This window comes from Micrasema longulum, unplaced genomic scaffold, assembly GCF_059751315.1.
Source record: "Micrasema longulum isolate JH-2025_06_02 unplaced genomic scaffold, ASM5975131v1 h1tg000610l, whole genome shotgun sequence".
NCBI classification, from domain to species: Eukaryota; Metazoa; Arthropoda; class Insecta; order Trichoptera; family Brachycentridae; genus Micrasema; species Micrasema longulum.
The window spans coordinates 80,340-94,241 of record NW_028277806.1 but is presented as its reverse complement, the minus strand read 5'-3'; the positions used below and the strand labels follow the sequence as shown (position 1 = coordinate 94,241).

General features: G+C 33.0%; 1 protein-coding gene across 2 annotated transcripts; it reads left to right on the top strand.

The window, feature by feature from the left end:
- The first annotated feature begins 2,300 nt into the window (after nucleotides 1-2,300).
- eIF3d1 (eukaryotic translation initiation factor 3 subunit d1) lies at nucleotides 2,301-13,069 on the top strand. Of its 2 annotated transcripts, XM_088228814.1 has the most exons (11): nucleotides 2,301-2,571; nucleotides 4,222-4,374; nucleotides 6,294-6,332; nucleotides 6,458-6,661; nucleotides 6,771-6,880; nucleotides 6,960-7,098; nucleotides 7,751-7,911; nucleotides 8,695-8,826; nucleotides 10,413-10,619; nucleotides 11,692-11,887; nucleotides 12,450-13,069. In XM_088228814.1, the coding sequence occupies exons 1-11, from the start codon at nucleotides 2,388-2,390 to the stop codon at nucleotides 12,608-12,610; spliced, it is 1,686 nt and encodes a 561-aa protein (XP_088084940.1). In that variant the 5' UTR covers nucleotides 2,301-2,387; the 3' UTR covers nucleotides 12,611-13,069. The 2 variants fall into 2 exon arrangements, with proteins under 2 accessions (XP_088084940.1, XP_088084942.1); XM_088228816.1 differs by lacking the exon at nucleotides 6,294-6,332.
- The last annotated feature ends 833 nt before the right edge of the window (nucleotides 13,070-13,902 follow it).

Genomic DNA, 13,902 nt, shown 5'->3' with positions numbered 1-13,902 from the left:
GCATAGTTTTACTACACATTCGCCTAAGAGATCGCATTTCGACAGCATTCCTCCTACTTTCATTCCTGATTTTCTAAGTCCATACTTTACTCCAATACATCAGGGTTCCATTGTGAACTGCTAATTTTGCCTCTTGCGATAAACATTTATTTGTCAGAGATGATTTAAGGGCACCGTTTACTCTGTTCCCGGCACTCACCCTCCTTTCAATATCTTTCTCAGTCATTCCATTCCTAGTAAACATACTTCCCATATACACAAATTCCTCTCCTTGTTTTAGTATAACCCCATTGATTTCACATTTGGTCATACTTTCATTTCTTTCAAAAACCATCACATTCGATTTATCGACATTCATCAGCAAATCGCTTCCCTTGCATACATCGTAGACTTTTGTTACCAAGGATTGCAGTTCCTCTTTGTTGTTAGCAAAAAGCACGGCATCATCAGCATATAAAAGACAATTGACTGTTAAATCACTCTCTTTTATTCCCGTGCTTAAGCCTTCCTCCCGTACTTAGTTCTTTCATACGGTTGTCAATATATCCGTTGCACAGCCATGGTGACATCACACATCCCTTTTCGACTCCTCTGTGAATGTCAAACCACTATGTGTATGATCCATTTACCATAACACATGCTGGGCTGTTTTTTTTTTTACGTTAGTAAATAAGTAAAAAACATTTTTTTAAGTACGCATTTACCTATATTTTCATTTCGATTTTTTATGTGTATTATTTTTTAAAGGAATAACCCACTAATCCTCTTTTTTTAGAGGTTTATCAGCAGGTAGTAATGAAAGGATATGGCCTTCCATAGCTACGAAAAATACGCTTCAATACCGAGACTAATTAAGATTTGTTTTCTTCTTACAACTGGCGGGAATCAAACCCGCGACGCCAGTTACACAGTTACCACCTAATTTACTGCGTCACGACGCCTTACATTCACTTTATAAACATTCGATACAATATTTAATAATGTCTTAGGAGCGATTTCAGATAAAATTCAATCACATTTTTATACTCGGTAATAATTTATTTTTTTTACAAAACAGTTTACAAAAAAATAACTGATAGTTACATGAATACAAGTAAAGAGCATATGTGTACATTATATCTATTTATATTTTCTTTTATTTTTCATTGTATTGGTGCCAGTCTAACTAGGGTCACTACCCCGGCACCAAGAATGGCAAGGGTTCTTTTTTGCATGAGAACGTTTTTTTTTAAAATGAAGTCAACATAAAGCACAATAATAATTTTTGTCTTACAATTATTATTTATGGCGCTAGAGGCATTTTAAATGCTTTGTACGAATACAACCCGAAAGTAGTAGTTCCATTTTTGTATCGCAGTCTCTGGATCAGAGGTCCAAAGATCAAACACCCTATGTACTTGATTCTCATTTTCTTACACGATTATTTACGACTACCAGAAATTGTCAGAAAATTTATTTATTATTTAAGTAAATCATAAGAGCGCAGATATGTATTTCAAATTAAAATTTACTGTGTGTGCATCACATTGATTAACTTTCAATAAGTTTCAGTGAAGAAAAAACGAATATTACACAACCTACTATTGCTGCCTAACTATGATTTTAAAACAGTAAACTTAGATTTAAGCCGATATTTTTATACTTTGGCAAAAGGCCTCGGTAACCAGAAAAAAACATGATGGGGTATATTTTTGTATCTATTTAATTTATGTTAAAATTTTTGTTTTTTATTCCAATTTAAAAATTAGCACCAAAAATAAACAAAAAAAGTAAAGGTTTCGTAAAGAAAATTTCTGTAAAATAAGATATTGTGTTTGCTTTTACGTCGCATGTTTTTTTTTATTTTATTACAAGCCTTCAAAATGAAATGTCAAGTAGACGAAAGTGAGCGTTTTCGACAAGTTCTTCTGTTCGCTTTCAAACGAGGGAATAAAGAAGAAAACTAATTTGTTGTAAAATAAACAACTCCATCGAATAGTGAATTATATTTTTCTCATCACAATATATATCTACGTATACACACAGATCACAGCGATGAACTTATTTAGTACTGACCCTCGTTTATAAGAACAGAACAAGATTTGATAATAAATAATTTATTTCAAGTTTTAAAAGAATTTTCGTGACAATTACATTTATATTTTTATTTCGTGAAAAAATGTCAAAACGCTGGGTTGCTTTTTATTTCACGGCATTTTATTTGACAGCCTTTCAAAATTATTGTCTGTAGATTTGTTTGTGGTATTATCTAAAATCTATGGTTATATTTGATCTCAACATTTCCATGTTCTATGGAATCTGTCTTTCCGGTTGCACTCTCGTGGTGTGGCAGTTTTGTTGACTGTCATTGAGAAGTTTTAACACAAATTTGTAAATAATTTGTGAATATGACGGAACCGAACGAAGAGTTTGTCACTTTTGTGGCGCCTGTGATTCAGGACAATCCCTTCGGATGGGGCCCTTGCGAAATGTTGGACCAGTTCAGAGATATGCCTTACCAACCTTTCAGTAAAGGAGACCGGCTTGGCAAAATCAGCGACTGGACCGCTGTTCAAGACAAGAAATATGCCAGTAAGTTAAAAAAAACATTAATTACAGTACAATTATATCAATTACAAACGTTTTAAGTAACTTTTGTAACTATCATATTAATTTTTATCTTGATATTCGCACGTCTAATGTATCCATATTGGTATACTATTACTTAACCTAAATTTACGTGGAAATTGTATGCAATATATCGGATTATACATTCGATTTCGTATTCGAGAAGTATGTGTATTCCTTTATTTCTTCTATCTAGAGAAAATTGTCTTGTTTTTAAACCAAAATCAAAATTTATTTTTCATGCTGATAAAACAAATATACACAGACATGGCCAGCGTCTAAATTAAGAGTTTTCTAGGTTTTTTTATCAAGTATTTCTAATTTTGAATAAATTAAACCTAAAAATAAACGTTTTATAATTTCTAGTAGGTACTTAAAACTGTTTTCAGGATGGTCCTGCTTGTATACTTTGACAACAGACTAATTATCAGTTTTTTTGAGTATTTGAACTAACCGAAGAGTTTACAATAATTTGATTAATTTGTAGTTGTCATATATTAGATTTTTGTTTAGTATGTATATTGGTCCTTCAGGTCCTGGGTTTGATTCCCAGGAGGATAGATGTGAAATATTAGTAGTTTAAACCACAATATTTTAATGTTCCTGGGCTGCTATTCTGAACGCTCTCGCAGCCGTAAAAAACGCTTTTATATTTTCTATTTAGTACTTAAATACGTGCTATAGAAGCGGTCTCTATGGCCGTGAGAGAGTTCAGAACCGCAGCCCCTGGACTGTCACCTGAAGCGTAGGACTGATCACCTTACCTTCATGTGACTGATGATAAAAATATGCTACATTTGGTGTACAAATGCAATGCTCTATACACCACTGAATGTGGAAATGGGAATGATTAAGATATATATTTTGGCTTTTGTTACGTTGTTTAGCTTAGTTAAATAAATTTGTATATGAATTCCCAAATATGTCATCTGTAATCTTTATATCTGACTTATATTAAACTTTTTTTTATTATCCGTTTTTCATAAAAGGAGTAAAAAGAATCGCTAATATTTTTTTTTCTTTATGTAAATTAATTTTATTTACTAAACATTCATCATAAAAGCCATTTCGGGGTCAAAACAGAACTGAATGTTGATATTATAGTGCAAGCGTAAAAAAAGCTTTTTTATTCATTGTAATCAATAAATAATGGCTTAAGAACTAGAAAAAAACCTAAATGTATATAAAAACCAAAATTAGGTATATCATCAATATTGTTCTTTAGTGTGGTAAATTCTGAAGAATGGAGCACCACAAAGGCACATATTGCAGGGCTCGCAGTAGAACCGAGACTCTTCGAATCTTTTTCCCCTTTTTGTCACGCTCGCAGCAGACAGCACTCTGCCTCATAGGATTTATTTTCACCTGAGTATATTCGGGGGTGGTCTTTTCTGCAGGTAAAGTTTGCCTGAGTTATCTCGGATGTGAAAATCGGCACGTAATAGTCGCCTGAGTGTACTCAGGCATAGTCCTTGAGCGATTAATAGTTTCAGTATTTTAACTATTAGTTGAGCTATGATGTTTATGTGTACTCAAAACGGGATTGCGTAGTATTGGCAGAATGCATCGGTGTATTCATTTTCTTTCATAATGTTCTCTCCGTTGTACTTTCAGATAAGTACGCCTCGCAGTTTGGCAGTGGTAGTCAGTACGCATATTACCATGAAGAGGATGAGTCCACCTTCCACCTGGTGGACACGACGCGTGAACAGAAGCCTCCGTACCAACGCGGCAGGTTCCGCGGAAACCAACGGAACATGCGAGGAGGTATTTTTATTTTTAAGAAGTATTTGCGCTCTTAAGATTTACCGGAATATTTATATTTCTAAATCATTTTTAACGAGTTGTAAATAACTGTACTAAAAAATTATATCGAGTTGTGGTAAAGCGGGGTACAAACCTCATGATCTGTGACTCTGCAACACTACCACGAGACCACAACTTGAACAAAATCTTATTTATTAAACCAATTAACGGATCAAAACCCTTTTATATATTTGGGTCTGATAAATGAGCGAATCGTAATAAAATTAAAAATCTATAAAACAAAGTTTTCACTCTGAGATGTAATGGCTAAGCTACTTAAATCTCGCACGGGTGGTTCTGGGTTCAATTCTCAGTAAAGACACCAAATTCAATGTAATTTTTCTTAAGCCTGGGTGTTCTGTGCTGCAATTTACCATTTTAAATGAGCCTCCTGGCCTGTTGTTGCGTAAATTATATATATAAACAAACACCTGTATTGTCTCACAATATACAGTATATTTTTTTATTGGTGACAATTGTATTTTTTCATCTGACTGATGATGTCTATTAAAACTGATTTTGTATTTAAAAAAAATTCTAAAAAATATATTATTCTGGTTTTGATTCATAAAACCATTCTTAAAGAGCAGATAATGATTGCGAGCTCATTTTGCTTCATTATCTTTCATACTTTAAACAACAGTTTTGAATTGTAACCTTATAAACCAAGTGTTACAACCAAATAATTACTGACTTCGTCGGTGATACTGCAATACCGCGTAACTATACATAAGTTTTTTAGCAAAGGAACCTAAAAAGTGTTTTGTTACTATATTACTTATGATTTTAACAAACCAAAAATACCGCTGGAGTATCAGAAAAACTATCATTATTTTGAGTAAAAGTTGCAATAATTTAAAACTAAAAGTCCCTATGATAAATTTACTGCAGTAAAACATTTCCATTAAAAAAAACTGTTTACCCAGTGTTACAGTATCACAGACGATGTGTAAGTATTATAGAATATCACCAAAAAATGAAAATAAAGATCAAACTTTTAGTCCTATATGAGCCCATTGCATGTTAAGTGAACTAACTAACATTTTGAGAAAAAAATAGTTAGAAGCGTTTTGACACTGCATATCCTAAAGTTTCGTAATAGTAAAGTGATCCAAGAAACATGGAAATTTTGGGTTTTTTTTTAAATTGAAAATACGCATATCTTTTTATGAGTGGTGAATTAGTCTAATTAAGTCACTTCACCATTTTCAACGACTCAACTAATACATTGTCAGCCAATAGAAGCGAACACAGCTAACGTGCCATCGCCATAGAACCGGCTAGTGCATGCGTAACCACATGAGCCAAATGATTATATTTTTTATTATAATGTTCCAAAAAGATGAATATGGCTAACAAAGAGTAAAGTGAACCGAGTGATAGAAATAGCTAAAAGTGAAGTAAACTCGTTGCTTATATTACTTCTCTGTAATCAGTATAATTCAAAAACATTTTTTTCCTGGTTTTTTATGCACAAAATATTAATTTTAATTAAAAATATTAAAACAGTTAAGTAAAAAATATTGGCAAAACGCTCATAGAGCTAAAATTTTGAATACAAGAGTTTGACCATTTTGTCGGTTCGCTTCACCTGCAATTGGCTCATATATAGATACAAAACTGGTCTAGAAGCTTTTCCTACTTGTCATAAGTATCAAAAAAACTGTTTTGTTTTACAATATCAGAATAAAACAACATAATTCAAAATTGGTTTTGCAATTTACCAAAAAAAAACTGGTATTTTAACATGTTACAATGAAATGGGATAGTATGTGACTCATATTTATCTGTGTACACTCAAATATCAATGTCGTGTTTTTCAAATCTATGTTTTGTTTATAGTTAAACTGTTGTTAATGAATCATGTTATTTGTTTATAGGACGTGGGGGGCGCGGCCAGGGAGGAACTGGCCCCATGGGTACTTAATTTACAGCTCATTTAAATATTTCCCTTACCTCCTGTTTGTCTAGGGCGGGTTTTGCAAATCTATGACTTATTTATAGTTGAATTATTGTTCACAAATCGCATAACCTTTGTTTATAGGACGCGGGGGTCGTGGCCAGGGAGGAACTGGGCCTATGGGTAAGGGCAAACCCCGTGACCAAAAGAGGGGCAAGAGGTGGGGACAGAGAGGAGCCCCCCATAAGATACGTGATGCCTCTGTCACCGTGCGACCGGACTGGGTCACCATCGAGGAAATGGACTTCTTGCGTCTTGCCAAGCTGTCTCTTCCAGCCGTCAAGGATGGTGAGATCTAATTTTACTTTTTATTTTCTATTACATTCAATGAAATATCTGTGCAAAAAAGTCCCTGTATGTATATATGTACATAATAAATGTTTTTTTTTTTTTACAGGTGAGGATATTCTCTGCTGTGGTACTCTGGAGTACTATGATAAGTCGTACGATCGTGTTAATTTGAAACACGAACGTCCGCTACAGAGAATCGATAGAATCTTCCACACGGTATAAAATTTATTTCATTTAAAAAAAATATATTTTGCTGTTTATGTATTTTTTTATCCTCACGTTTTTATGATTGTAGGTGACGACTACTGACGATCCCATCATCCGTAAGCTCTCCAAGACTGTCGGTACTGTTTATGCCACCGACACTATTTTAGCCACCATCATGTGCTGTACTCGCTCCAACTATTCCTGGGATATTGTTATTGAGAAGATTGGTTTGTTACTCTTATTTATTTTAATGTAATCGATTATATAAATCAAGAGTCTATCTATCTGTCTAGATATCTAATCAAAGAAAAATATCATGAATGTTATAAATTGGCGGCCTCCGTGGTGTAGTGGTCAAGACGCTTGACTCACGCACGGAAGGTTCCGGGTTCGATTCCCGGTGAGAACACAAAAGTTAAAAATGTGATTTTTCTCAAGCCTGGTTGTTCTGTGATGTAATTCACCACTGTAATTGCCTCCTGGCCTGTTGTGGTGCAAAAAAAAAAATGAAAAATGTGTTTGACAATCTACATTTTGTTGCAATTTAATATCCTTATCGGTTATTTCTAAATTTTTTTGATTTTATTTTTTTTGTTTATATAGTGCACTATTCAACCTTTTTATAAAAACAAAAAATATTATCGTCATTACTTGTTTCATTTAATTCAAAAATATATAAGTTAGTATTATCGATAATACTAACTTATATATTTTTTTCATTTTGGCTTAATTTTAGCTTACTTTTATAGTCCATAAACAAATAATTTATTTTCTTAAAAACCACTAAACTCCCTCATTACTTTTTGAAAAAGACAACATTCACTACTGAAGAGTATGAATATTGAAGATTATTTTCTAAAATTTACTTTTTCCATTAAGGTGACAAGATCTTCATGGACAAGAGAGACAGTACCGAATTTGACTTACTGACCGTGAACGAGACTTCTGTAGAACCTCCAGCAGACGAGAGCAGTTCCCTTAACAACCCAAGAAATCTAGCCCTTGAAGCTACCTTTATCAACCACAACTTCAGCCAACAGGTGACATCCACATTCTTAATAATTGTATTTGCAATACTTATAATGGGGATAATGTGTAATATTTTTGTATTTCTTATAAACATATGAATATAATTTAACCTCTAAGACAGAGAGTTATCGAAAGCGAAAATAGTTACCACAGTTTCGTTTAAAATTAAGGAAATCTGCATTTTTCTTTGTAATGTTAACACTAATCATCCGTAGATTATGGCATGGTAATGCCATAAAAAAATAACATAGTAATGTTCTTTTTATGAATAAATTAAATAGATTTTTTGCAAGCTACGGTACCATGACTCCTTTAAATCATTTCTGTAAAATAAATAAAACATACAACAATAATGTGTCCCGTGTCGAGAACACTTAACAATTTATTTATTTTATTTTTTACTAACCAGAGTACTGCAGAAAATGTTTATCAAAATAATAATATCCATAGTCACAAAATTCTGTACATGTATTTTTAATATTCCTCGTAAGTATATGATTAATTTTACAAAACCTTTAAAATCAAATACATACATTACATTTACAAAAATATTTTTTAAAGATTAGAGAATTAAAAATTGGTTTGGCCGAATAACACAATCCATTTTGCTTCCATCCGCCTCCATCATTTATTTTTTACAGCCATTTTAAACATTTTCTCATTACTAATTGACTTACAGTGAAAGTAGGTTATAGATTTTAATTGAATAATACTCAAACGTCCCTTTACTGAAAGTAAATGTAGAATATAATATTAAAATAATTTAACCTCAATTTTTGATACTACGTTTCTAGGTGTTGCGCAGTGGTCCTGGTGAACCTCGATTCAAATTCCCTGAGGTTAATCCCTTCGTTTCTGAAGAAGAAGAAGGAGAGGTTGCTTCTGTAGCTTACCGTTACAGAAAATGGGATCTCAATAATGGAGTTGTAAGAACTTTTTCTATTTTGCATTTATATTAACTTTATATTATTATTGTAAGTTTATATTTGTATAAAGACACGTGAAAAGTACTATGACTAGCACATTAGGCTAAAGGTACTGGGTTTGATTTCTGACATTTTGTTTTTTTTTCACTGATATTTCATAGGCTTGTCCGAGCCCGGGCAAATATATATATATACAGTTCTATGTATTAAATGAAACCAGAATTTTTGTCAATTTTCGACTTGATGGTCACTCGAGTAAAAATCCCAAAAAATAAATTGAGTAGAGCTTAGCCAACCTCGTAGTGAGTGGTTGGCGTGTTCGTCTACCAAACTTGAGGTCCCGAATTCGATTCCTGGCAGGTTTGACATGAAATATTCATCTTAAAGGCAGGTTTTACACGGCAATATTTCATAATCCATAGACTGGCGGCACCTGAAACAAAAGACTAATCACCTTACCTTCATACAACAATTAAGAAGTTACACTTCGTTGGATGTTCCGATGCAGTGTGATTATTAATTTGCGATGCAGTGCTATTACGATTATTAATTTCTTACATTTGATTAGCTATGCATTTATAATTAAGTAATTTTCATTGTTTTTGTTATTGTTTTATTAGTATAGAACTACTTATACTTTAAAAGATAAAAAAGTCAGGCGGAGCCATGTTAGATGGAGACTATCCTAACTAGAGAACGCTCCGTATTCATTTTCTATTCACTAGTTTTATTAACTACTTTACTCTTTACTAACATTATTTCTGAAGGACTATTTTTCTTTGATAGGATACCTTTGACATATCATGTATCACATAGAATATGTGGCGTTTGCAGTGGTCATTTTTGGCATTATTCATTTTGAAAGGAATCGGCCAGCGCCCAGTGTTGACATTTAAGAAATATCTGCTGAATGTCATTGTGGTATTTTTTAATAAACTTTTGTACTATTGTATCAAAATAGTACAGAATAAAGCTACGTATATCGTGTGGTTGATATTAATTGTTGTTTGAGTTGATTTTCACTGTAACAAAAAATAGTCATTTATAATTATATTACTTACATATTATGTACTTATATGCAGGTACAAATTAATGATAATTTTTTGTATATTACCTTTTAAATAAATCTCAGCTCGCCACTGAAACACCAAGGATGATAGCAGACAAAACTCTTAAGAGATCGCGTAAGGAACACCAAATTAGGAGAGATATGTCAGGCTGAGGACATCGTAAGATGGAGTATACAGTGAAAGATGGACTGGTACAGTCATGTCCAAAGAATGGACAGCAGACTCCCTTATTTGCACTACCTAATCAACCTTACGGGACTCTTCCTCGTTAAAGACCTCCGAAATAATGAAAGGACAGCTTGGAATCCACCTCATAGGAGGAAGAACCCTTTAAAGAACATACCACATAGGTCAAGGAAGAAGATATTTGGCTTTAATTTAATATCTCCAGTGTGATGATATAAAAAAATTATGGGTGCCAAAACTTAATTGTTTTTATTTATTATAGTTAAACATGTTTTTTAATAAATACAAAAACACAATATCCCTCTTTTTCAATACTCTTTTTCCTTCCAGGTTCTAGTTGCTCGGTGTGAGCACGACGCTGTAGTCCCGTCTCCGACTGGCGAGCTGCAGTTCCTGACGGTGAAGGCCCTCAACGAGTGGGACTCCAAGGTGGCTAATGGGGTGGAGTGGAGGCAGAAGCTGGACACCCAGAGGGGGGCTGTCCTGGCCAACGAGCTGAGGAACAATGCGTGCAAGCTGGCCAAGTGGACGGTGCAGGTATGTTCACCACCCCGCAATACTTGAGAAAGAGACATTCTGTAGCCTAAATTGTTTTGGTTAGTGTGTTGACGTATGAACTGGAGACGATGACACAAAGAAAAATGCAGAAAAATTCTAATGCTCCCAACAATCCATGAAGAGGCCCATGCTTGGTATATGCCTAAGAGATAGGATAACAAATAATTAAATTAGGTGCAGAACCAGAGTGGTGAATATCACGGATTACACAAGTTGGAATCCTAATGTTCTGAAGTGGAGAATAAGAGAGGTGTCTGAAGACCTCAAGAGATAAGCCGACCATATAGCCTCTGTGGGGGAGGAGGAAATGCCTACAAAATGGAAACTACAGAGAAGGATGGAACAGCATGGAAGAGGCCTATATTCAGCAATGGAGAGATGAAGGCTGAGGAAGAAGAAGTATTGAAAGTAGATCTAAATTATAACATAATGTACTATTTGTATTAACACATTCACTGCCATAAAAAAAAAGTTTTTTTTAGAAATGTCATTCACTTTTTTTCTCGTTTCTAATGTTAATTTATATCCTTATTACAATTTTATTGCATTTTAAATCGTACATATTTTTTTAATCAAAAAAACTACCGCTTACTAGCAATACCACTGGTAAACTGACCGTTTTTGCCACTGATCCGTGTAGTCAACACCCTGTGTGAAATGCTTGATACATGGATCCGTGGAGCCAGCACGCAACGTGTTAAATATGTGAATCCAGTGTCCCACAAATACAGTTTTTATTCTTCTTGTTGCTCTCCTTTTCTCTATTTGTCATTTGTTAATGAGCCCGTTTTTGCCACATACTCTACATTTATCTCAAAATTAGAAGATAAACATTAATGTACACTTATCTATCGAATAATTTTAAAATATAGGTATATATCAAATTTTTTTAACATGAAAAAATATTTGGCCTCTCATCAATCTTATGATTTTGATTGCAATAAAAATGTGATCAAAGCTGAAAATGTGCATTTGACATAATTTTAGAAGAAATATCAATATGTACATAATATCAATCTTTAAAAAATGATGTAAATGTGTTTTTTTACAGGCTCTGTTAGCTGGCTCAGACCATATTAAGTTTGGGTATGTGTCCCGTGCCATGGTACGTGACTCCTCGCGTCACGTGATCCTGGGAACGCAGCAGTACAAGCCCAGCGAAGTGGCAGCCCAGATCAACTTGTCCATGGACAATGCGTGGGGCATCCTCAGGTGCATTGTGGACATCTGCATGAAGCAGAAAGATGGTCAGTTACTCTCATTTGTTAAGATTCAAAGAACTCAGCGAGCCAATATGATTGTCCATTTCAATATAGTCAATCGATTTTAAATTTTTTAGTTCATCCAAAAATTACTGACTGAAATGAAAACATTTCTAAAAATACATTTTCAATTTTCAAACTTTAGTGATATTAAAACATGGTAAAAATATTTATTTTAGGAATACAATACTATAGATTGTAATATCTAAATAATCACCATAATTGTTTATACTACCACTCTGAAATCGAGTATTGTATGTTTTTTACATTCCGTACCCTAAGAAAATAATGCTCCAATTAAAATAAATAATGGGAAAGTCATAATTTACATCAACTGGAAGGCAATTGTCGATTTAAATGTAATTTTTTCTACTGAGTGATTAATCCCTGCAGAAAAATTCGATATTTTGCTTGATTTGTATTATTTAAAAAAATACTCAAGTGTAGTAAAAATACTCAGGGAGTTTCAGAAATGCTCGCTTCAACTGTTTACATTTTTTGTTGATTTGCAAGAATGCATCAAATTAGATTTAATTTTTTTTTGTAGGTAAATACTTGATAATGAAAGATCCCAACAAGCCGATGATTCGTCTGTACGACATTCCCGACAACACCTTCGAGTCGGATGGAACTGAAGAAAGTGGTGAAGAAGGTCCTGAAAATACATTTGCTCCCCCCTATGCCTATGCTAATACCAAGCGCATGTAAACAGCCCACCATCTTGGTAACAGTGTCTTAACAAAGAAAGCGAGCGTCACTTCTACCAGCTGGCTGAACTGAACTTTTCTAATCAAATATCCTCGTGATAGGAACAAGAAGTGATCAATATTTAATCGTCACAATATTTAAGTAACCGCTCAATTTGTTTTCTTTTGTGACATTTTCCTACGCAGTGTGGGCATTTATTTGAATTTAAGGGACGTTTGTTTACAGTATTTTCATAAAAAATATTCCCATATTTTGTCTTGAAAACAGTGATCAGAACTTTTCAGCAGTGAAAAACAATTTTTCCACAAGGTGAAAGCTGATTTTTTAATAAATAGAATTTTAAAAATAATTTGGATTTGTTTTTTTTATGATATTTATATTATCAGTATGTACTCTTCCAATAAATTTATAATAATGTATATTATGATAGTCGATTCAAATAAAATATGTTATTTGATACATTTGTTTTTTTTATTTATTTCTTTAATTCATTATGACACAAATATATGGCAATCTACGAGTATTTCATCGAGATTCTTTATTTTATAACGCTTTTTTAAACATTGTTAGATTTATACAGACTGGATTCAGACAAATTTGATTTGTTTTATGTACAGTAAAACCCCTGTTTCACGTTTTTCAAGGAGCAACAAAATAAGGGTAAAACTAAGGAAAACTTTAAAGTGAGGAAATGCGAAAATGTGTGGAAAAAATTCAATTTCATTAAAATATAATTATTGTAAAAGACTGTACTAAATTTACTGCAGAACAATTGTAAAAATTGTCGTGATTGAGGATTATTCATATTTACCAATGATATAATCAATAATATTTTGTATTTTTTCCAACAAAACTGCAATGTGTTATTTTTTATTGAATTTAAAAAAATACACGCAAAAATAATTTTATTAAGGTACTTAACCTTAAAAACACGAAAATAAGAATTTGAATTTGCATAAATGCATATAACGATTTTTTCCCTAAATATTGGGAAATTTTATTTATATGGTATCACTTTTTTTAGTATGGCACCACAAAATTTCAACTGTCATTTACATCGCGGACTGTTTCACACTTTTATGATAACTGTTTAAAGTATCTCCTTTTCACATTATGTGTGTATAACATCAAGTAATATACATCAAATAATATGCCATTTTTTTTGCATCGTAATTTATTGATGTAAAGACTTTATTCTTCCTGTTTATGCATCAACTGCATGTCACTATTTAGTAAAACGCCAAATTACAAAATGGTCAATTACACAATTAGTTTGAGACAATAATTTACAC

Excerpts from the sequence above, each read along its gene's own strand:
- eIF3d1 (XM_088228814.1), top strand. The coding sequence starts at position 2,388 with ATGACGGAACCGAACGAAGAGTTTGTCACTTTTGTGGCGCCTGTGATT. Across the intron at positions 6,333-6,457 it reads GGGAGGAACTGGCCCCATGG|GACGCGGGGGTCGTGGCCAG; the intron begins GTACTTAATTTA and ends CTTTGTTTATAG. Across the intron at positions 11,888-12,449 it reads CTGCATGAAGCAGAAAGATG|GTAAATACTTGATAATGAAA; the intron begins GTCAGTTACTCT and ends TTTTTTTTGTAG.